Source organism: Monodon monoceros, unplaced genomic scaffold (assembly GCF_005190385.1).
Source record: "Monodon monoceros isolate NGI ecotype Baffin Bay Population unplaced genomic scaffold, NGI_Narwhal_1 Super_Scaffold_11, whole genome shotgun sequence".
Taxonomy (NCBI): Eukaryota; Metazoa; Chordata; class Mammalia; order Artiodactyla; family Monodontidae; genus Monodon; species Monodon monoceros.
The window spans coordinates 80,458,273-80,480,595 of NW_021703767.1; the positions used below are offsets into that span (position 1 = coordinate 80,458,273).

The 22,323-nt window shown below is 40.3% G+C and overlaps 2 protein-coding genes and 4 non-coding genes across 8 annotated transcripts; 1 reads left to right on the forward strand and 5 right to left on the reverse strand.

Annotated features, from left to right (window-relative positions):
• Positions 1 to 651: 651 nt before the first annotated feature.
• RFC4 (replication factor C subunit 4) lies at positions 652 to 14,147 on the forward strand. The gene is made up of 11 exons (XM_029214708.1): positions 652 to 952; positions 2,311 to 2,453; positions 4,200 to 4,278; positions 7,739 to 7,818; positions 9,699 to 9,818; positions 11,468 to 11,611; positions 11,904 to 12,024; positions 12,565 to 12,690; positions 13,641 to 13,721; positions 13,793 to 13,909; positions 13,991 to 14,147. Exons 2-11 carry the CDS (start codon positions 2,323 to 2,325, stop codon positions 14,084 to 14,086), a joined length of 1,095 nt encoding a protein of 364 aa, XP_029070541.1. The 5' UTR covers positions 652 to 952; positions 2,311 to 2,322; the 3' UTR covers positions 14,087 to 14,147.
• EIF4A2 (eukaryotic translation initiation factor 4A2) lies at positions 14,142 to 20,390 on the reverse strand. Of its 3 annotated transcripts, XR_003792364.1 has the most exons (12): positions 20,326 to 20,369; positions 19,465 to 19,513; positions 19,246 to 19,378; positions 18,814 to 18,953; positions 17,915 to 18,083; positions 17,703 to 17,812; positions 17,310 to 17,453; positions 16,853 to 16,990; positions 16,516 to 16,605; positions 16,217 to 16,296; positions 15,655 to 15,765; positions 14,142 to 14,928 (listed from the first exon to the last, which is right to left on the reverse strand). XR_003792364.1 is itself a non-coding variant. In XM_029214707.1 (11 exons), the coding sequence occupies exons 1-11, from the start codon at positions 20,352 to 20,354 to the stop codon at positions 14,784 to 14,786; spliced, it is 1,224 nt and encodes a 407-aa protein (XP_029070540.1). In that variant the 5' UTR covers positions 20,355 to 20,390; the 3' UTR covers positions 14,142 to 14,783. The 3 variants fall into 3 exon arrangements, 2 of the variants coding, with proteins under 2 accessions (XP_029070540.1, XP_029070539.1); XM_029214707.1 differs by lacking the exon at positions 15,655 to 15,765 and having other exon boundaries at positions 19,465 to 19,510; positions 20,326 to 20,390; XM_029214706.1 differs by lacking the exon at positions 15,655 to 15,765 and having other exon boundaries at positions 14,280 to 14,928; positions 20,326 to 20,388.
• Positions 16,350 to 16,489, reverse strand: LOC114891358. Its single transcript, XR_003792470.1, has one exon. It is a non-coding gene; the product is annotated as a small nucleolar RNA SNORA4 (small nucleolar RNA).
• LOC114891345 lies at positions 16,672 to 16,803 on the reverse strand. The gene has a single exon (XR_003792459.1). It is a non-coding gene; the product is annotated as a small nucleolar RNA SNORA63 (small nucleolar RNA).
• LOC114891372 lies at positions 17,082 to 17,260 on the reverse strand. Its single transcript, XR_003792482.1, has one exon. It is a non-coding gene; the product is annotated as a small nucleolar RNA SNORA81 (small nucleolar RNA).
• LOC114891377 lies at positions 19,055 to 19,123 on the reverse strand. The gene has a single exon (XR_003792487.1). It is a non-coding gene; the product is annotated as a small nucleolar RNA SNORD2 (small nucleolar RNA).
• Positions 20,391 to 22,323: the final 1,933 nt, after the last annotated feature.

The window sequence follows — 22,323 nt, forward strand, 5'->3', positions numbered from 1 at the left end:
CGGCAAGGCCCTCCCTCTCACCAACGGGCAGACACTAATAGAGATATAAGCCACGTGCACCCAAAAGGGCAAGGAAAGGCATCTTCTTCCGACGTCTCCGCCCTTAAAGCACACACGGTTTGCTCCGCGACGACCAAGCCGGAGGGAGAGGGCGGGGATCTTCACGGCGCCCTCTTCTGGCGAAGGATAGACTCCACCCTCCCCAATCCCCGCCCTTCTTTGGGGTGAAGCAGGTTGCCCGCCGAGTTGTGTCGCCGCAGAAATGTCAGTGACATGCCCATGACTGCCAATGAATTACAGGTTCTGCAGGCTCGTACCTACAAAAGAGAGTGGACCTCCACGATTCGAGGCCCACAAGCCCCTCCTCAACCGCCCTAGCGGGTCAGGGCTCCCGGAGCCCTCCCCGCCCCCGTCCGCTGAGCAGGCGGGTCCTCGGCCCCAGCCTCTCCTACAGACGGCAGCTCTCAAGTTCCCTTGCCCCGCAGCCTCTAGTCGGAGGGCTACGTCGGGACAGGATGGAGCTTTATTTACACCTCCGGACTCATTCCCATCCAGCCCCAGCATCCCCGAGAGTCCGCGTGTCTCAGCTTAAACACCACAGAATAGGAGGATACGGCTCCCTTAAGGCGGGCGCGCGCGCAGCAGGCCGGAAGTGACGTTTGACGTGCGGCCTGTTCCCGCCCTGCCTTTCGCCGCTGTTCGGTGGCGGGAACTCGGGCTGCTTGCTGACGGCGGCTACCGTAAGGGTTTCCCCCAGCCATTCTGGCGGCTCGGGACTTCCTGGGCCTGAGAGTCTCCGCTTGGGGAACGGGGCTAAGACTTCGCGACCACCTCGCCCTTTCCCTGCTGCGGAAACCTCAGGAACGAGCCGGTGGCGTCCTAGCTCTCAAGACGTGCAGCTAAAAGGCCCAGGCAGTGCCCGGGGACACACGCGGGGAGCCGGGGAGAACAGGTGACCAGCCGGAGAAATTGCGAGGACTGCCTTTGCTTTCCTTTACTCCTGTGCCCTCGATACCCCTGTGATGTCTTCCACCTCTTGCGCACTCCTTGGTCTACGGGTGGCTCAATCCAGCATCCTTCAGAGCCCTGCTTTGGGCGGTATTACTGTTTGGCAGCCTGTGGCAGGGACTGAGTAATCCAATAACGTTAAAAACCTTAGTTGTTTACAGATGTTAACAATTTATTTTATTTATTGATTATATCCATATGCCAAGCACAGACAGGGCTGTGTGTTTGCACGATTCTTTTATTTGACCCAGTTGCCTTATGAAATGGGCCTTAGCTCATTTACAGAAGGCGAAACTGAGTCTGATAAGTGGTAATTCAGTCACCAAATCTTATGGAGCATCTATTCTGTACCAGGCACTGGAGACACAGCAGTGAAAAAAATAGAATTGCCATTAATGCTGGGGATTTTCAGACAAACTATCCCTAAAAACAGCCTTTTGCTGCCTGGAGAACGTTTACCTGAATGTTAATAGTGCTTATCTTCTGGGTGAGATTTTGAATTTTTAAATCTCCTCATGCTTTTCCAAATTGTTTTGGTTTCTTCAAATGACCATGCTGTGAGAAAAACAGCTGTTTCCATTTTAACAACAGTGTCTCGCCGCCCCCCCCCCACCTTCCCCTCCCCATAAAAGCTTCTGTCTGAAGGCAGGCAAGGGCTCTGCCCATAAAATAGGCTCTCCAGTGGCGCTTTAGGCCCAAGAGAAGTGGAGGTTCTCATTTTTGGTCGCAGTACTACTCCTAATTGCTGAGTTCATTCCAGGGTCTGAGCTAGAGTTAGGCCCATGACGGAAGAGACTGTTGAGACCCATGTACAGTTTGGCCATTAATGCCATCATAGTTATCAAAAAGTTTGTTGAAGTTATAGAACTTTGTTCTATAAGTCCCTCACTATAAGTAGATTTGTAAATAATATTTATAGGTTTTGGCTGTGCCGGGTCTTAGTTGCGGCATACAGGATCTTCGTTGCAGCACACAGGATCTTTAGCTTGTGGCATGCATGTGGGATCGAATTCCCCGACCAGGGTTCAAACCCGGGCCCCCTGCATTGGGAGCCCTGAGTCTTACCCACTGTGCCATCAGGGAAGTCCCATAAGTAGATTTTAAGTTCCTTCAGCACTTTGGCCTTTTTTCTGTCCCTGTAGTCCTCAGTAGAATGCATTCAAAGGATGCTAGGTCATGGGGTGATGTCCTCCATTTAATATTTTTTGAATGTCTTTGCACAAGGTTAAGTGTGCTTTCAGGCTGTACTTCCTCATGATGGTTTCAAAAGAGCTTTTCCTTTTCTGTCTTGCACCTGGTCAGGGTGAAGTAACCATGCAGGCATTTCTAAAAGGCACATCTATCAGCAGTAAACCACCATTGACTAAGGATCGAGGAGTAGCTGCCACTGCCAGAAGTAGTGGAGAGAACAAGAAAGCTAAACCTGTTCCGTGGGTGGAAAAATAGTAAGAACGCTTTTGTTTTTGTTGAAATAGTTAATAAATTATCTCTCTGACCAGTTTTGATCACTTTTTTTTTTTTAATTTAAGAGGAGGATGATTTGCCTTGTTTAAATGTTGCCTTAAAAGTCACCCAATTATATAAGTCATAGAACCTTGGAACTGAAATGTACCTTAGAATAATCTAGTTGAATACACGTATTTTCTGAATGAACTACAGCCTTCTCTGTAACTCAGGTCTACGGTTTTTGGGGCTGGGATACAGCAGTGAAGAAAACAGTTTCTATAAGCTCTTAGGAGTTCGACTTAAGTCCAAATAATCTGTTCCTCTTTTCATTACTGATAGCTGAAAATTGTTGAGTTTTTGTTTATACATTTTTGGCAAAAACAGCACCTGAAGTGGCTCTTTTTTTTTTTTTTTTTTTTTTTTTTTCGGTACGCAGGCCTCTCACTGCTGTGGCCTCTCCCGTTGCGGAGCACAGGCTCCGGACACGCAGGCTCAGCGGCCATGGCTCACGGGCCCAGCCGCTCCGTGGCATGTGGGATCTTCCCGGACCAGGGCACGAACCCACGTCCCCTGCATCGGCAGGCGGACTCCCAACCACTGCGCCACCAGGGAAGCCCCTGAAGTTGCTCTTAAATTTCAGTCAGCTAAGTGATATTATAACAAGTAGTTGGAACCCCTGGTGTACCCTCAGTTATTACCAAAGGATTACAGATTACTTATAAGGCAAGTAAGGCCCTCATAAGTTTTGTTTGGCACCAACAATGCTTTTAAAAATGGGAAATTTCACATAAAAGTCTAGAAACTTTTCATTAAATAAATTAGACAAGGGGAAAAATCTAGATTTTCAGACTCAGGAGACTAGGCAGCACTAGATGCAAGTTCTCACCTGAAAACACTTAGATGGATGTGTGTACTACTCATTTTGGAAAGGTCATATATTCCTCACTTCACCATAGTCCCTACTAGTGTCTCTTGTCTTACACTCGAATTCTTCACTCTTGTTATCTGCCTGGACTCTGCAGGTATTTGAATATGAAACCCTGGTTTATAATATACACTGGTTTTCCAAGATAACATTATCTGACATAAAATATCTGCCCGGCGTTGGCCTGATTAGTTAGAAAAGTATAAATCAAAGAAAAACTTTTGTTTAGTTAGCTAAGCACAGAGCCTGACTTAGGGTTGGGAGTATAACTTCGTTTAACATCATTAGTTAACAATGTAAGACAAAAATTACACTCCATATTGGTTAAGCTGGTTATTTTGTTAACCCTCAATGAAGTGAATAGGTATGCATTTTTTGTGCAGTTAGGTGATAGGAGAAATTGGTATTAACCCATTAACAACATAGTAACATATATGTAACTTTGTTACCTATCTTGAGGTTGCTAAATAGGTCTCCCTTTTCAGTTTAGGGGCACGTTGTCAAAACATAATATTACTTTCTAGGCAAATGTTCATTTTACATTTTGAACCAGTTTGCATTTGTGATGTTATAAAATCCTTTTGCATAGTTTTTATAAGCACAACAGATATAAGCAATGCATCTGGAAAAGTGAAAAATTACTTCATTCCTCAGCATATATTTGCATAAAGTAAATATAGATGGGGTTTCCACATCCAATTATGAAAGTTTCTCATTTCATACTGATATGAGAGAGTTATCATTGATATTTTAGCAAAAGAAGAGACTTCTGTGGCTACTATAATACACTGAATAACTTCTCTCTCTCTTTTTTTTCCAGTCGCCCAAAATATGTGGATGAAGTTGCTTTCCAGGAAGAAGTGGTTGCAGTGCTAAAAAAGTCCTTAGAAGGAGCTGATGTGAGTAGCAGATGCTGTCTAAAGTCATCGGGAGATTTAATTTATTCACCCTCTTCCTTTATAGCCTCCGGCCCCCTTTAAATACTATCCTGTATATACAGTAGGCCCTTGATTACTATTTGTACAATGGATGATTAGTTCAACAAATATTTGTTGAGCATCTCCTTTTCTGTTCTATGGCATTGTTATATGGTACTCAAGTGGAGATCATTGAGCAAGACAGGCTAGGTCCCTTTGCTCGTGAGCTTTTATTTTGGTGGGGAGAGACACAGAAGAATAAACACGTAAGCAAAATAAATTATAGAATTATAGATAATGATATAGGCACTATAAGGGAGAGTCAAAGATTCTTTGACCGTATGATTGCTCACCTAATTTTAGGATTTGGTTTGAACTACAATACAAAAAAAATTGAGTCTTTAGTTCTGCTTATGGCATCATGTCCCCTGCTGTGATATGTGGGATAAAATGTCATTGAGTGACTTGCATTTTAGATTAATTCAGAGACAAACCATATGAAGAATTAGCAATTTAAAATTGTATATGATAAAGTGTTTTAAGAACTTAGTGGAAGAAGGGAAACAGTTGCAGGTGAAAGTGGGATGTGGTTTTTACTTTATTCCCAAGATTTTCTTCCCTCCTCTCAACCTGGCTGCTTTGAATTAGAGGTTCCTTGGTTTTTGCTGCCATTGGTCTCTTCCTGGAATTACACTGCAACAGTATATATTTTGAAAGAAGTTATATTTATAAAACTGTTGAAAATCTTTTTCTTTACCAGTATTTTTTTGATTTGATCCAAATATCTTTAGCTTTTAATTTTATAATAGTATATAATTTAAATTGCATGGTAATATTTACACAGATTGCAGGACATGATGTATTTTATTTTTTTTTTCGGTATGCGTGCCTCTCACTGTTGTGGCCTCTCCCGTTGTGGAGCACAGGCTCCGGACGCGCAGGCTCAGTGGCCATGGCTCACGGGCCCAGCCGCTCCGCGGCATGTGGGATCTTCCCGGACCGGGGCATGAACCTGTGTCCCCCGCATCGGCAGGCGGACTCTCAACCGCTGCGCCACCAGGGAAGCCCCATGATGTATTTTAATTGCTGGGATTCTCAGCTCTTTTGGCAAATGTAGTGGGATTATGATCCAGTTCTTTATACCATCTAATTTATGAGGCTGAACTAAGAACTTTCTTCTTTATCCACTTGTTTAATGATTTGTTTCTTTTCAGACTTAAGTTTTTTGAAACTTAAAGTTGAAGTAATTTTTTTAACTCTAAAGAGTAAAGGAAAAAATTCATTCCTTCATTTATATTAAAGGGTTTTACAGTAGAATTATAAGAGATTTTTCAGAAATCAATTTTTAGAACTGCTAGTCCATGTACAGTTCTTAAATGCATATATATATATATATATATATATATATATATATACACATATCAGACTGTTACATAATGTAGGGTTTAGTAATTTAACCATGTTTTAAAGGATTTAAATTATTGTAATAGTTGACTGGATGAACCATTACAACTACTGAGGTAGTTGGATCAAAATAACAGTTACAACCTTAAAAATGAAGACGCCTAGGAGGTTTTGCTTTTGCTTTTGTTTTTAAATAGTGAATCTCATAGTTTGTATCTTAAGCTGTATGTTACCAGTGTAACAGTAATAGTCTTTTAACTAATACATTTATATGTTGGTTTATTTACTTGGTGCATACTGAGTACTGTAGGAGATGCTGAGAATATAGATGTGAATAGAACAAATAAGGTTCTTGACCTCCTCAAGCTTCTCATATAGTGAGGTGAATGGGTATTTTACAATTAAACCTAACAGTTACATAAATAACAATAAATAATTGCAAATTACATCAAGTGCAACAAAGACCAGTGAGAGAATAACAGAGGAAACCCTCTTTAGATTGTGTGGTCAGGGAAGGCTTCTGACTTGTAATGCAGTAGGAGTTGCCAGACAGAAGAATGGAGTCAGACCCCAGCTCATGGGGGACAGCATATGTGCAGGCCAGAAAGTGCTTAGCTGTTGGAGGCCATTGTAAGTTGGAACTTAGAAAGTGTGAGAGGTGGTGAGCAGATCATGGACATCCTTGTAGGTTATGGTAAGCAGGGTGATTTTTTTTGTCTGTTTTGTTTTTCTAAGTGGAGTATGAATACAGTGAATAACTTTAAGTAGCAAGCAGAGTGGCATCTGATTTGGGTGAAGAATGAATGGCTGGGAGGGGGGAAGGTTAGGCAAGAGTGGAAGCAAATAAACTATACTGCTTAGTTTCCTATGTGCAGTGATTTCCGTACATGAAAGAAATGTATAGTTTCATGGAGAAAGACAAATATATATCACTTATATTCGGAATCTAAAAGAAAATGATACAAATGAACTTATTTACAAAACAGAAACAGAATTAGTGAACAAACTTAATGGTTACCAGGGGGGAAGCGGTGGTGGGGGGATAGATTGGGAGTTTAGGGTTGACATGTACACATTGCTATATTTAAAATAGATAACCAACAAGGACCTGCTATATAGCATAGGGAACTCTGCTCAATACTCTGTAATAACCTAAATGGGAAAAGAATTTGAAAAAGAATAGATATATGTATAACTGAATCACTCTGCTATACACCTGAAACACACAACATTGTATATCAGCTGTACTCCAATATGAAATAAAATTAAAAGAAAAAAAGAATGTACAGTTTAATTACAGTGCTCATTAGAATTTAGTACATTTGTTAATCTGTACCACAGATCAGTTGCCTATTTGATAGGCGCCAAGCCAGCTAGACTTAAGGTATAAAAGAAGATAACTAGTTATTTAATCTTATCCTGTCTTCCACTGATGAAATCTCCCTGATACATGCGGGTATCCCTACAGGCAGGGTATGTAATCATGTTGTGGACCACGGCCTGGCACTTCAAAGATGCTTGTTTTTTTTTAATATTTCTGTTCTTGGAACTTTAGCTCATGCAAAGCCCCAGTATGCCATTTTCATTCCTTTTTCCTCAGTATTGGCCAAATCCAATTTGGTCTGTGTTCCTTTTGAAGCAACTGACATCTTTATAAAATATAAAATCTTGCCCAGTCCTGAGCCTAGGTGTGGGACAGGGAACTGACAGAAGCCTAGTATTCCCTTCAGAAATAAGAGGTTTTTAATTCCAGCTTTGAAAATCCTACCTAAGTATTAGATTAGGTGTAGAACAATCATAAATATTGATTCAGCTTAAGATATTAGAAAGATCTCTTAGGGAAAAATGATGGTGTTTGTGAAAAAGCAGGATTTAGTACTGTTGTTACTATGATACCAGTTATATTAAGAAATCCTTGTATTCAGATATATGTGCCCTATTAGGGAAGTCATTGCACTGTTCCATAGACATTTTTAGTCACTTTCACCTATTTGTGCCAGAATACAATTTTTAAAAAAATAAAATTTAACTTCTACAGCTCCCTAATCTCTTGTTTTACGGCCCACCTGGAACTGGAAAAACATCCACTATTTTGGCAGCAGCTAGGGAACTCTTTGGGTAAGTTGAAATCTCTCTCTCTCTCTTTTTTAAAGACTTGACGCTAAGAATCTCTGGTACTGCTTTTCATTCTCTAAAACTTTGCATTTGGTTTTTCCGGGAGGTTGTTGGGTTTATTTTTGTTCTGAATTTTTTAATAATCCAGCTGGCCCATTTCCAGTTCCTCCCCTCCAATAAATTAGCTTGCCTGTATCTTTTGTAACCTTTATTCTGAACCGTGTTCAAATGTTTGAGTGTACTACAAGGAGCCTTGTGATTTTTTTCATCACTTTAACTCTTTCATTATGATTTTGGAAACCAGAAGACCCTATCTCCAGTCATGCTGATAGTTTCATGACTTTTAGTGGTCGTGTTCACATCTGTCATGGAATTTGCTATTTGATGCTACTGATGCGCACCACCCCTTCTTGAGTTCCTTCTTGCTCTGGACTTGCCAGGGCCTGCCTCTCGAGTGGCTGGGCCAGCTCCTTGCCCTCAAGTATCCTGAGTATAAGCAGAGTGTGTGGTAGTTGAGGCAGTATGATTCCAGGTACAGCAGAAAATCTCTATGAGCGACCTTCTTATTCAGTCCTAGACTGACTGTCTCGGCTTAGCCAACTGTTGTAGTAGAGGAGCCCTTTACCTAAGGTTAAAAGACACGTATCAGCCATGTCTGATATCTATGCAACATGCACCAACATAACAAAGCCTATCTTTAATTAATCCAGAATTTTAATATCAGGCATATGGCCTAAGGGTACATCTGAAATCCTACACATGAAGATAATTAGATGCCTCTGAAACCACCAAATATATAAGGATAATCAGTTCTGTTGAAATGTGAAGGAGGACAAAAGGGGGAAGCTGCTCTGAACTGGGAATTTTATTTGACAGCAACTTTCATTTTCCCGAGGAAATTTTAAGAGAGGTTTTTTGATTATGCTACAACTCAGTTAGATCCAGTCTGAATCATCCTTAGCGATGTAGTCATCATGAAACTGTTAAGTATAGTTTATTATTGGTTGTTCTACAGTAGGTTAGTCCAAATTATATAACTCGTAAAATATTTTTTTTAAATGTTTGTCTTGATAGACCTAAAAGGCCTTAACTATAAATTCCACATTTAATAGTATATGTGGTTTTAAAATAGAAAATACATGCACAGAGCTTTCTAGATGTTTATGCCCATAGAAAAATGCGTAGGATATCATGCTATTTAGGAAAAATAAAGAAATCTCAACTCTTTTTTTTCTATTAAAAAAATATACACATATATATAGAAAAATAACTAGAAGGAAGTCTTCAAAACAGGGTTTGGCAGTGTGTGCCAGGTATTTTTATTTTCTTTTGAGTTCTCAGATTTTCCTACAGTAACTTTTAATAGTTTTTTTTAAAAAAACTCACTTAAAAATTAACTGTTCATTTTTGATCCAGTAATTTTCCTTACAGCAAACTACTTTATGGAAATAATTCAAAATATGCTACATTGCAGCATTATTTAAAATTGTAACATTTAAAACTATCTAAATGTCTAATAGCAGAAGGATGTTAAGTAAATGATGGTACAATCTTAGGTTAGAAAGTCATATAGCTATTAAAATGGTTTTTACAGTGTTTATCATGACATGGCAAGACGCTTATGATACAGTCCAAAGTGGAAAATTGACTTAAAATTTAGTACATTATCATCTATTTTTTTAAATGCATGGAAAAAAGCCAGAATGTTAACTGTGTGCCTTTGCAAAAGAGAAAATACAGAATGAATTGTATACCTTCTATTCATATTGTTTACTAGGTGTATTTTAAACTACTGAAAAACGTACAAATGTTAAAATATGGTATAAACCTGGGTTACTTATATGCTCTATGATGTTTCATAATTTTTTTTCATTTTGACATAGGCCTGAACTTTTTCGATTAAGAGTTCTTGAGTTAAATGCATCTGATGAACGTGGAATACAAGTAGTTAGAGAGAAAGTGAAGAATTTTGCCCAATTAACTGTGACAGGAAGCCGTTCAGAGTAAGTAAGCTCACCTTCCCTTCTCTATACCATGTCATTGTATTTGTTTAAAAAACATGTTTCTGCCAGATTTTCAACTTCTTTTTCATGTTAGATTGTATTTTTATCTTAAATTATTTAAACCTAGAAATGACCTTTCCATTATAGTAACTAATTTTAAGTTATTTAGCTGTCAAGGGGTTTTAATCGATATTTGTCTAAGGAGTATTTATTAATCAAATGTGATGGTCTGGTTGTACACTCATAATAAAAATCCTGATTTTTGCTATTATGTTATTTTTTAAAAGTCCTATCATATATCTTAAACTTCAGTGTATATTTCATAGTTGGTGACAATGTAAAACCTTGTCCAAACTGGGACACATTGAGTGAAAAAGGAGTTGTTACTAATAATAATTCAATAGGGGTGTTTACGCAGCTGTGTATACTCCTTAGGTTGCAAAGTTCCAAGGTTAAATTTTTGGTACCTGGCATATATTTAAATTTATATCAGAGCACACTTAGGAATTTGTAGAAAGTGAATAACACAATTTTTGATATCCACCTTGGATTGACAATGTATATAAATCACATACATGATAAGGGACTTAGATCAAGAATAAAGAACCCTTACGGGGCTTCCCTGGTGGCGCAGTGGTTGAGAGTCCGCCTGCTGATGCAGGGGACACGGGTTCGTGACCCGGTCCGGGAGGATCCCACATGCCACGGAGCGGCTGGGACCGTGAGCCATGGCTGCTGAGCCTGCGCGTCCGGAGCCTGTGCTCCGCAACGGGAGAGGCCACGACAGTGAGAGGCCCGCGTACCGCAAAAAAAAAAAAAGAAAGAAAAGAACCCTTACAACTCAATAATAAAAAGACAACCCAATTTAAAAATGGGCAAAGGATCTGAATAGACATTACTCTAAGGAAAATACACAAATGGTCAATAAGCATATCAAAACATGCTCATTAACATCATGAGCCTTTAGAGAAATGCAAATCAAACCCATGATGAAATACCACTTTACACCCACTAGGATGGCTGTAATCAAAAAGACAGAAAATAACAAGTATCAGCAAGGATGTGGAGAAATTGGAACCGTTATACATTGCTGGTTGGAATGTAAAATGGTGCAGCCATCTTGAAAACAGTTTGGCAGTTCTCCTATGAGTTACCATATGACCCAGCAATTCCAGTCCTAGAATATATACTGACAAGAAATGAAAACATATACACATGTACACAAATGTTCATATCAGCATTATTCACAGTAGTCAAAACATGGAAACAACCCAGTATCCATCAACTAAAGAATGAATGAATGAAACGTAGTATATCCATTTGCCATAGTATTTGACAATAAAAAGAAATGAAGTAATGATATACAACAACATGGATGAACCTCGAAAACATTAAGCGAAAGAAGCCAATCACAAAAGACAATGTATTAAGTTGACAACATGTGGTTCCATTTATATGAAGTGTCCAGAATAGACAAATCTGTGGAAACAAAGTAGAGATTCCTGATTGCCTATGGCTGGGACAGTTGGGAGAGAAAAAAATGACTCCTAAGGGTCACAGGGTTTCCTTTTGGGGTGATGAGAATGTTCTAAAATTAGATTGTGATAATGATGTGTGAATTATAACTCCTTTGTGTTTCTCTGAATCAGTGGGAAGCCATGTCCTCCTTTTAAAATTGTGATCCTGGATGAAGCAGATTCTATGACCTCAGCTGCTCAGGCAGCTTTAAGACGTACCATGGAGAAAGAGTCTAAAACCACCCGATTCTGTCTCATCTGTAACTATGTCAGTCGGTATGTGTAATGCCCTCAAGGTGGATGCAAGGCAGCCTTATTTTGATAGCCCCAAATAGGGAGAGAAAAAATTTAAATGTTTCAAGCCTACATTAGTTTCTCCATCACATCTTGTTTTTTTTTTTAACATCTTTATTGGGGTAAAATTGCTTTACAAAGGTGTGTTAGTTTCTGCTTTGTAACAAAGTGTATCAGTTATCTCCATCAAATCTTGATTTGTTCTTGACAAAAATGAGTTCTTCTGGGGAGTTTCTTCTTTAGACGCTGACTTGTTTTTTCCAATATTTTACAGAATAATTGAACCTCTGACCTCTAGATGTTCTAAATTCCGCTTCAAACCTCTGTCAGATAAAATTCAGCAGCAGCGATTACTAGACATCGCTGATAAAGAACATATCAAAATTAGCAATGAGGTAATCACTGTTATTACTATTGTAATTTACTAATTCCTTTGATGAATGCCTATGAAGAGGCACTTCCTGAAAGTCAAATTTGTGTTGCTTCAATTTCTGATGCCGATTCTTCAGGCAAAGTTAAGCTAAATAAACAATGTCTAGGAATTACTGGTTCAGCCTTTCTGTTGCTACTAGAAGTTTATTATCTGTCAATACTTCAGAGACCCAAAGCTGAGGCAGATTTCATGTTAGGATGCAAATTCTGCGACAGCCAATCTCTGCATGACAGCGTACTCCACTTGTCATTACCCATACTTCACTGCAAGGACTAATTTGGTATGATGAAATTCTGGCAGTAATAGAATGTATAGGCCCTTATTCATTATAACAGAACTTAACTGTAATTTGAATTCTCCTTGCTGTATGTAATCATGGCTGTCTCCATGAATTCTGCCACTATAGAACTGACATTCCTTCAAAAATGGAAATAGATTTTGTTTTTCCCCCAATACATCCTTAATTGGCCATTAACAGGTTAAAGAACTTTCTTCTCTTCAGGGACTAGCTCATCTTGTTAAAGTGTCAGAAGGAGACTTAAGGAAAGCCATTACATTTCTTCAAAGTGCTACTCGATTAACAGGTGGAAAGGAGGTCACAGAAAAGGTGATCACAGACATTGCTGGGGTAAGAGCACTGGATATTCTGAAATTTTTAATTTGCTTTTTTGTGGCTTTTGGAAAATTTTTAATTCTTATATATGGAGTGCTTATTATGTGCTTAGTCCCATTCAGGCTGCTGTAACAAATGCCATAGGCTGAGTGGCTTATAAACAAAAATCAGTTCCAGAGGCTGGGAATCCAAGATCAAGGTGCCCGCAGATTGAGTGCCTGAGGACACACTTCCTAGTTGAGTAGACTCCTAGTTCACGCATGGCCTTTACCTCCCTGCACCACCCTGTGGCAAAAAGCAGCTTTCTGAGCCTTTTTTAGGAGCACTAATCCCATTCATGAGGGTTCCACTCTCCTATCACCTGCCAAAGGTGCCACCTCCAAATACATTAGGGATTTTTAACATGAATTTTGAGGGAATATAAACATTTGTACCATTCTGGGAGTTAGCAGAATGCTTCAGGCAGGCAGGGATGTGGCAGATGTATCTAACAGATATCTAACAGATGTCAGATATGTTAACAGATATCCCTTTTCTTATAAAGGAAAAAGGGTCATATCCAACTTATAATTAAATCTTTAAAGGAATTCTCTTGTGCCACACCCTTGTCTTCAGGTTTCATTTTGTATTGTAATGAAACATAAACCAACCCATCTCTGCATTTTGTTAGTGGCATCTTAGAAACAGGATGTTTCCAGAGTTTGTTTCAGGTCCAGTAGCTTTCTCCATCACCTATCTGGAGACCAGATGAAGCATAAGGGTTAAAGCTGACCCTTTGTCAGTTCTTTGCCCTCCCAGCTCCGTCTGTATGGATTCAGTATCAGGTAACAGTTCCACGCTTGAAGTGGCACATGTCCTAGCATAGAACACCAGGGAGTTTGCACAGGCTTGGCAGAGAAACAAGTCAACCGTCTTCACCCAGAAACTTTATGCTTTATTTTTAATTAATTCATTCTTTATTTTAGGTAATACCAGCTGAAACAATCGATGGAGTATTTGCTGCATGTCAGAGTGGCTCTTTTGACAAACTAGAAGCTGTGGTAAAGGTAAAGACACTTTACTAACCTGGCGGGGAGGGATGGAAATCATACCAAAATCATTTTCTTTTCTGCTACAGGACTTAATAGATGAGGGTCATGCAGCAACTCAGCTTGTAAATCAACTTCATGATGGGGTTGTAGAAAATGATAACCTTTCTGATAAACAGAAATCTGTCATTACAGAAAAACTTGCTGTAAGTAGGCATCTTCTACATTTCAGCACAGCATACACACCTGAAAGGGAAATCACTTACTAATCTTTCATTTTCTTGTAGGAAGTTGATAAATGTTTAGCAGATGGTGCTGATGAACATCTACAGCTGATCGGCCTCTGCGCAACTGTCATGCAGCAGTTAACTCAGAATTGTTAAAACATATTCAGCATGTATTTTTGTGAACAATTTAAAATAAAATGACTAAAGCACCTTTAAAGTGAATATACAATTTATTTAACATTCAAACTTCATTAAGACATGTGCAATATGGCAATTTTACTGGGGTAAACGTTTAACCCTATCTAGGATGATTGCTTGCTGGGGCTTAGCAACAGGGTCCAGTTCACACTTAGCACTAATTAAATACTTTATTGAATAAATATAATACCAAACAAAATGCATTCAAATGCTTTCTAAAAAAATCAATTTTAAGGGCCTTTCTATTCAGGCTAATGACAAACACAATAAAGGTAGATATGCTAGTTTAACATAATTGGCTGATTTTATACAGCACTTATATCTTTTAGTCCACAAGTATATTATTAAATGATAGAGAACATCTAATACAACCATTTCTACAGAACTAGGAAATAAATTTCTAAGAAAGAAAGATTTTACAGACCCCATCTTTTATACCCACCCCAACAGTCTAACTCTAAAGAGGATAAAGCCAATGACTTTCCTCACAAGAGCTCACGACTAATGTCGCTTTGCTATCAAAATCTGTATTTCTGATCCGTTATGAGCATTGAGACAAGATTCAAATATTCCCAAAGAAAGAAGCACAATGCACGTTGTGATCGCCTATTCAGCAACAGCGAGCACTGCATTCCAAACTATCTCATCCCAGGAATTAAATAAGGTCAGCCACATTCATTGGCATTTCCTCCACTGTAGTATTGTAGAAAGTCTCAATGTCACGAAGAATCCTCTTGTCTTCTTCAGTAACAAAGTTTATAGCCACACCTTTCCTCCCAAATCGACCCCCTCTGCCAATTCTGTGTAAGAAAAAGAAATCAGCAATTAGAATATACTACTTCACATGCTGCATGAACTACTGAACATGATGATCCACTTGTTAACCAGCAGCTGCTGTTTACTTATCAAGGTTATACAAGGTTATAGTTCGTGCTTCTAATTGGAGCACTAGCTGCTAATCAATATCTAGAGAAAAAAATCTTCCTTTGCAGTTAGTGCCAAAAGGATTCAAGGCTTGTCTGGCTGCAAAATGAGATTTTATCAAGTATCTTGAGCATTATTATTATTATTTTTTAAAGCAGATGACAGTATTGTGTTTGGGGTAGTGAATTTAAAGCCCATACCAAAGTGGGCCAGCCAAGAGCAGATGTCAGCCTGGGACAGATGTAAAACACCAGGGATAAAACAAAAAGAACAGTTATGTAATCCATTTCGACGCACTTCTGGAACTGTAAACTGCAAATACAAATGCTGCAAGGTTAACTACTGTCTAAAACTTACAACTTTTTCCAGTGGGAAAACAAATATTTGGTATGGTGACCCAAACTTATCACTGCTTTTTTGCTCAGTTTCACACGTTATAACTGAAATTACTCAAACGTGTTTACCTCCAAAAACAGCTTTCTAACCTTCCTGATAGAAACCAGACAATACAAACCACCTAATAGGCTAGTATACAAAATGCCTTGGCTGGAGCATCTTAAAATATCAAATAATCATGACAAAAGAAAAACAAATATAAATACCGACTCGCTCTTTATTCAAACAGTGTGCTGTTTCGCTTATGATTCCACGTCCTAAATTACGTCAACGCCGTTTCTGAGCGCCATCTCGTCATCAACTGCTGCTATCGACCCCTGTATTTTTTAAAAAGTCTTTTTTTACATCATATAACAAAGTACAATTCAATTTATTTAGGGATAAAGCCACTATAACTAAACCAGGGACTGCTCAAATTGCTACCAGATGACACCAAGAAAATCCCAACTATAGAGGAATCACCAAGAAAGCGCATGGACACGGACACGAGCATCACTAAAAAATACAGCTCAAAAATAAGCTAAGACCAACTGATCTAAAACAACCTTATCTGTATGTATAGAGTCCACAATTTGGGCAACATTCACAACTGTTTTCCCACTGTGTATGACCAATCTTCCCAAGTACAATTTTAATTACACCCTACCAAGTTACTATGTCATATTACTCAATTCCCTGATTTGAGGTTACCTTTCAGACAAATCAGTCAGTAGAAAAGCAAAGTATGAATTTTACCAGTACAGTAAAGTCAAGATGCCATCTACTTACCTGTGAATATAGTTTTCACGATTGGTAGGTAGATCATAGTTTATAACCAATGACACTTGTTGCACATCAATCCCACGAGCCTGAAATACAATGACGATGTTCAAATTCTAACTGAAATACTAGACACCTATGTAATGTAGGCCACAAAATAGTAATGAACTATACTAAGTGGTATAGCTCACTGTGGAGTGTGGTCTTTTCTTTATTCTCCCAAATAGCCCAGAACTGGTAAAGGTTATTAAAAAACCTTCCCCCCAAACAAACTTTTGGTGAATTAAAAAGAGCAGTGAAAGACTTACCAACAAGTCAGTAGTGATCAGAACACGGCTTGACCCTGATCGGAATTCCCTCATGATAACATCTCTTTCCTTCTGGTCCATGTCACCATGCTGCAAAGGAACAAACCTATTAATTCAAGAATATCACCAATCAAATCAACATTTAATCTTATCAACATGTATGAGACCAAGCGTCCCTGGCTGCTACAGGGGTACAGCAGACAGGTATAGTTAAGAAACAACTTTATTTTGAGCAGGGGGAACGACAACACAGCACTTAGCAGCTATATTGTAGTCTAAATCCTGCTTTAATGAAGGTAGACTTAAGTTACCATTACTAGGTTAGAATACCTCTTACCAGAGCAGAAACTGTGAAATCCCTGGCATGCATTTTCTCAGTGAGCCAGTCCACCTTACGCCTTGTATTGAGAAAAATAACAGCCTGTGTAATCGTCAGTGTCTCATACAAGTCACAAAGTGTATCCAACTTCCATTCCTACAGTATTTCAAAGAGAAAGTTAACAGTAATTAACATGATTGTTTCCAACTTACATTCATTAGAAACTCATTATTAGATTGGTCTAAAGACATATTGCACCAAATCTTAAGACAAAGGACATTGGACATTAAGAAAGAGGTCCACCCCAGTCTTTTACAACCTAGTGCAGTTACTCTTCTTCTTGTGTGTACTCTGCTAGCATTATTACAAAAACCAAGATGTGATCCTAGTTTCTGTAATTTTAGCACAGTGCTTATTCAAGAAGGTAAAAAAAAAACCTGGCTACATTTTTATGTTTGACTATTAGACAAATTACCTCTCTTTCAACATTAATATAAAACTGTTTAATTCCTTCAAGGGTCAATTCTTCCTTTTTCACCAGAATTCGAATGGGATCTCTCATGAATTTTTTGGTCACTTCCAACACATCCGTTGGCATTGTGGCAGAAAGCAACACCACCTTAAAAAAAAAAAATTCATTATGCTGTCACACGTCACACAAGTAGTTAGCACAACTTGGCACAATACTCGACGAAAAAAAATCTTTTGAGACCAAGCATCTGTCTGAGCATGGAATTGTGACAGTTATGCATCAGTTGCTTTTGCTTTCAGGGGGAATGACAACAGAACACTTCAGTTATGTTGTAATAATATCTGCATTAAACCTAACCTCCAGCTATTTTAAGAGTGGGAGTGAAATAAAGCTCACCTGAATACTTGTATTTAATTTTTGGAAAATCTCATAGATTTGATCCTTAAACCCTCGGCTCAGCATTTCATCTGCTTCATCCAAAACAAACATTTTGATCCATTTTGGAGCTGTTTAAAATAAAGTCATACTATCATCTCTAGGTTTTCAGGCATGCTATTTACTTTATTTATAATAGTAAAACCAAACTATATTCGACAAGCAATACTTACAAAGGTATCTTCTGTTTAACATATCAAACACTCTCCCTGGTGTACCAACAACAATATGTGGTGCTTCAGCCTGAAGTTTCTGCATTTCATTTCGAACATTGGTTCCACCAATGCAGGCATGACAAGTTGCTCCCATATAGTCTCCAAGTGCCAGAATTACCTTTTGGATCTGAAAGCCAAAAGCCTGATTATTATCCAGCAGAATTACTAGTTCTGCGACTTAACTTCCAAAGCATAATGGCAAATATCTGGTCTACAAACAGCTTTAATGCATGCAGAGCACTTAACTACTTCCGAGCTTAAAATGCAGACCAATCTAAATGCCTCAAGATAAACTTCCCTGAAAACATCTTGTGCCTTGTCAAACTTGAGATCCTGTTGCCCCAGGTACCAGCTACGTAACTAAAAACATTTCCTACTGTTATTCTTCATTGTGTATTAAAGTGTAAACCATGGTAAAACAATTTTTCCCGTAGCACTGCGACGTAATCTTGGCTTTAATAAACCCTACAGATGTTATTAGCAAGGTTTTACTTCAAACCAATATGGCAGTGAGCTCTGAAAACACAGCATGCAACAGATACATCACAAACTACTAAGACAGTCAAATAACATGTCACTGTAGTTTTCATGTTGCACAACTGCAAACTTGAAAATGAGAACAGGTCTAGTCCACCCTGAACAAAAACTTGTTTCTCAATCTGTTACACAACCCTGCAAACCATACCTGCACACCCAGTTCCCGTCTGTTTAGCTTTCAACAGAAACTCCCTGCATGCACACAGTTAAAAGGAGGGCTCTGTAGGACAAATTTATGCTAAGCTTTAAATTCTTCACAATTGTGAAACCTGAAACCTGTACAACACGCAAGCAGTTTTTTTGAACTACACTATCAATACCTGTTGAGCCAGTTCTCTGGTGGGGGCCAATACTAGTGCTTGGGTCTCCTTGAACTCAATCTCCAACTGTTGCAGGATGGAAATAGCAAATGTGGCTGTCTTGCCAGTACCTGACTGAGCTTGAGCAATCACATCATACCCTAAAAAAAGTAGGATACACATTTACCGATCCCACATCAAACCGCCACTTCTAGTTTACACCACGTATTCCATATGGAACATGAATTATGCCCAAATAATCAAGTGATCAGCAATGAGTATTCTCTTCATTTCAGGTCAGTCCCGAAAGATGATTGCCATCATTTCACTTTAAGGAATACAAATAGGTGCTAGTCCCCCAGAAGGTAATTTTCCCATATTAAAGAGAAAAAGGTGCACGTCCTATGCAGAACAAGGAATTCATTTTTAAGAAGCACCAACGAGTTCTTTTACCTTTAATACACGGGATAATAGCTCTCTGCTGAATAGCTGATGGCTTCTCAAAACCATAAGCATAGATGCCTCGAAGAAGAGACTCCTTTAAATTCATATCATCAAAGTTATCAACAATCTCATTCCAGTTACTCTGAAAAGTTAAGAAAAACAAAAAAGGAATAAACGGATGAACAAACTCACCTTTCCAAAGTTCCAAATTCCACACCCATTTCTTACCTCGATGACACCATCGGGCTCCATTCCCTCGGGGCCGCCATGTTCTCTGCTGACAAAAATACTGCTGTTAGGAGAACGTCCCTTCCCCAAACCCCTGCAACTGCACATTGAGGGGAAGAGAAGCCCTTTCTCATCCGGTCGCTCTCCCCCGCACGTGCACACTTCCCAAACGAGCAAAGGCAGCTGGTGCCGCAGGGCACACGATGTACTGCGCGGCCGCTCAAAGGTTAGGAACCGGGGACGCCCGGAAAGGCCCCACGGACGCCGGCCCTTCCCCCCAGGCCTGAGCGCCAGGCGCTCCCCTCTCGGCAGTGCACCGTCTCGCGAGAGCTCCACGCGCCGAGCTCCGCCCCTAACAATGCGCAAGCCGTAGTGATTGACGCGGGCCTAGGCCCGGCGAGGCCTTACCAACGGCTCGCCGGGGCCCCTTTGCCGGCCCGGCCCCATCCGGCCTCCGGCCGCCGCTGCCGTCCTGCCCCCACCCAACCTACTGCCTAGCGCTCCCAAACCGCGCCGCTGGCCGCCAATAGAGCTTTAGACAGCCCAGTTACACCGTACCGACTGCGGACTGCGCCACGGCTGCCAATAAATGCCGGGCTCCGTATGGGCAGGGGAAACGGCCGCGATTTCAAGGCGTCTTCGGGAAAACACACTCTTTCACCACCTCGTTTCCTTACCCGTCTCCCCACAATCCGGGCCCTACCTATCATGGAAGCTTCTCGACAAAACACAGGAGTACTGTACCCCAAAGCCACGCCTATGAACCCGGGGTTCCCTGCCTCCTCTCCATCTATTACAACCTCCTCCAGCGCCTTAGGACCTGTGCCACAGAGCACCACCACCACCGAGGAAGCAGCATACCTGTTATAATCCGCGGAGCTACCAGACATGATCCGAGGAACCACTCAGTGCCTGACTGGAAAGGCAGAAGGGCCGCACCACCCGTTTTTTATAGGCTCGCGGCCGGGACCCGTTTTCTGCGGAGGAATTTTCCCGTCGTTCTTCGACCAGCCACAAAATTGTGATCCTGGGGTGCTTATCTCAGAAAATATCCTAAGCAAATCGGTGGGAAAACCCAAATTTAGTTATTTGTCGATCTTACGGCGTTGCTGAACATCCCAAGGCCCTGGCGGGGGATGTTGGGACTCTTTGCTCTGCGGCGGAAGAATATTGCAGCAAGCGGTAGGAAGAGCCGCTTTCCCCGCCCGCCTTGCTCCTACGGGGTTTCCGTGTCCCCGAAGCAGAGGCGGCCGGGCCGCCGGGCTGGACCGGGAGGCGGAAGGCTGGGGCGCGCCGGACGGTTGGCAGCTCCGGCTTTCCCGCCGGACAGTGGGACCAGGCTCGCCGGTCCCGCAGTGCTCGGTACCGGAGGGGCAGGCACGTCCACACTCTGCACTGGAGGGGAATCGGGCTGTTCCGCTCGTTCCCACCGCTACTTAACTTGACGGTAAAGAGCCGCCTGGCCTTTGGCCCGAGCGTTTAACATCCTTCAGACCTTGACAGTGAAACTCCTGCTACGGAAAATGTCGGCTGCCCAGCAAGCCCCAGAAGACCCGGTTTACCGTCCAGCGTGCAGGGCGAGAAGAAATATGTAGTGTCCTCTGCAGATGTCTCTGGAGCAGCCAACTCCATTCTTCTCATGTTGCCTCTGCTCTTCTCTCGCTCTCTTTTTAAAATAATGCTTATAATTTTAACAGGTGTGGGAAATGCCTGATAAAATCACTGTAAACTTTTGCTTATGTAGGGGTAATGTTCCTTGTAACTCAGGAATTTAAATGGATGCTTCCGGCCTGTACAGCTCCATGCTGCTTTGGGACTACACAGGTTTTGGTTATGGTCTTTCTTTTTTTTTTTTTTAAGGCTTTTTATGCTTTAATTGTTTATACATAATGAATGTTGATTTAGTGAAATTGAGAGCAATACAACCCTTGCTGCTTAAATAAACTGCATGATTTGTAAAGCTCCAGAGGTTTTCAACTGTAGCCCTAACCCAGGCTCGTTAATAAAAACCAAAAATAGTATTTTTAGTCATTTAACTTTAAAATACAGTCCTACCCACCCTGCAAGATAACACAAATACTCAAGAAAATATTTTCTCATTAATTCAGAAGGCCAACCTAAAGTCTGATAACGGGGAAAAAATGACTTAATTTTCTATATTTGTGTATTCAACATGATACCTGGTTGTAAATACATTTTTTTCCAAAAATCATTTATTTGAAAATTATCATGCTAGGAACTGTGACAAAAACGAATACCAAGATGACAAAGTGTACTTGACCCTCAGTCTAGTGATGATGCTCCCTATCCACCCTCTGTAATGTTCAAATCCAGATTTGAGGTGATGCCAGACATTTTCTGAGAATGGAGGTCAGAAATCCTTGTTGGCTCATCCAAAACCTACTAAAAGTCTCCTGGGATCCAGGAAACTGAAGAAAATACTAAATGAGAAAAATGGCGAACAATTTAGTCTCACTTGAGTCTACAGGGTGAAATCAATCAACCATAGGGTGAAATCAATCAACACCTAATTGTTGAGTGTTTTCTTTAGGTTTAGCACTACTGTTACATGCTGTGGAGGATTTCCAGAGTCCCTTAACAGGCAATAATCAAGGGCTAAACTCTGGTTTAAGTCACAATTGCTCAAGGGGTTTCAAGGTAAGAAAGTTTCCTAATCCAAAATTCAGCAAAAATCCAGACCCACATTGCCAGCAACTCTACCATGTATTTCTAATAAATGCTGTGCTTGCCACATTCTCAAGTGCTTACTAAATAGCATTGGTAAGTAAAAAATGAGATAAAGATCCAAACAAAACATACACATTAACAAAGTTTTGCATATCAACACAGAGTATACTG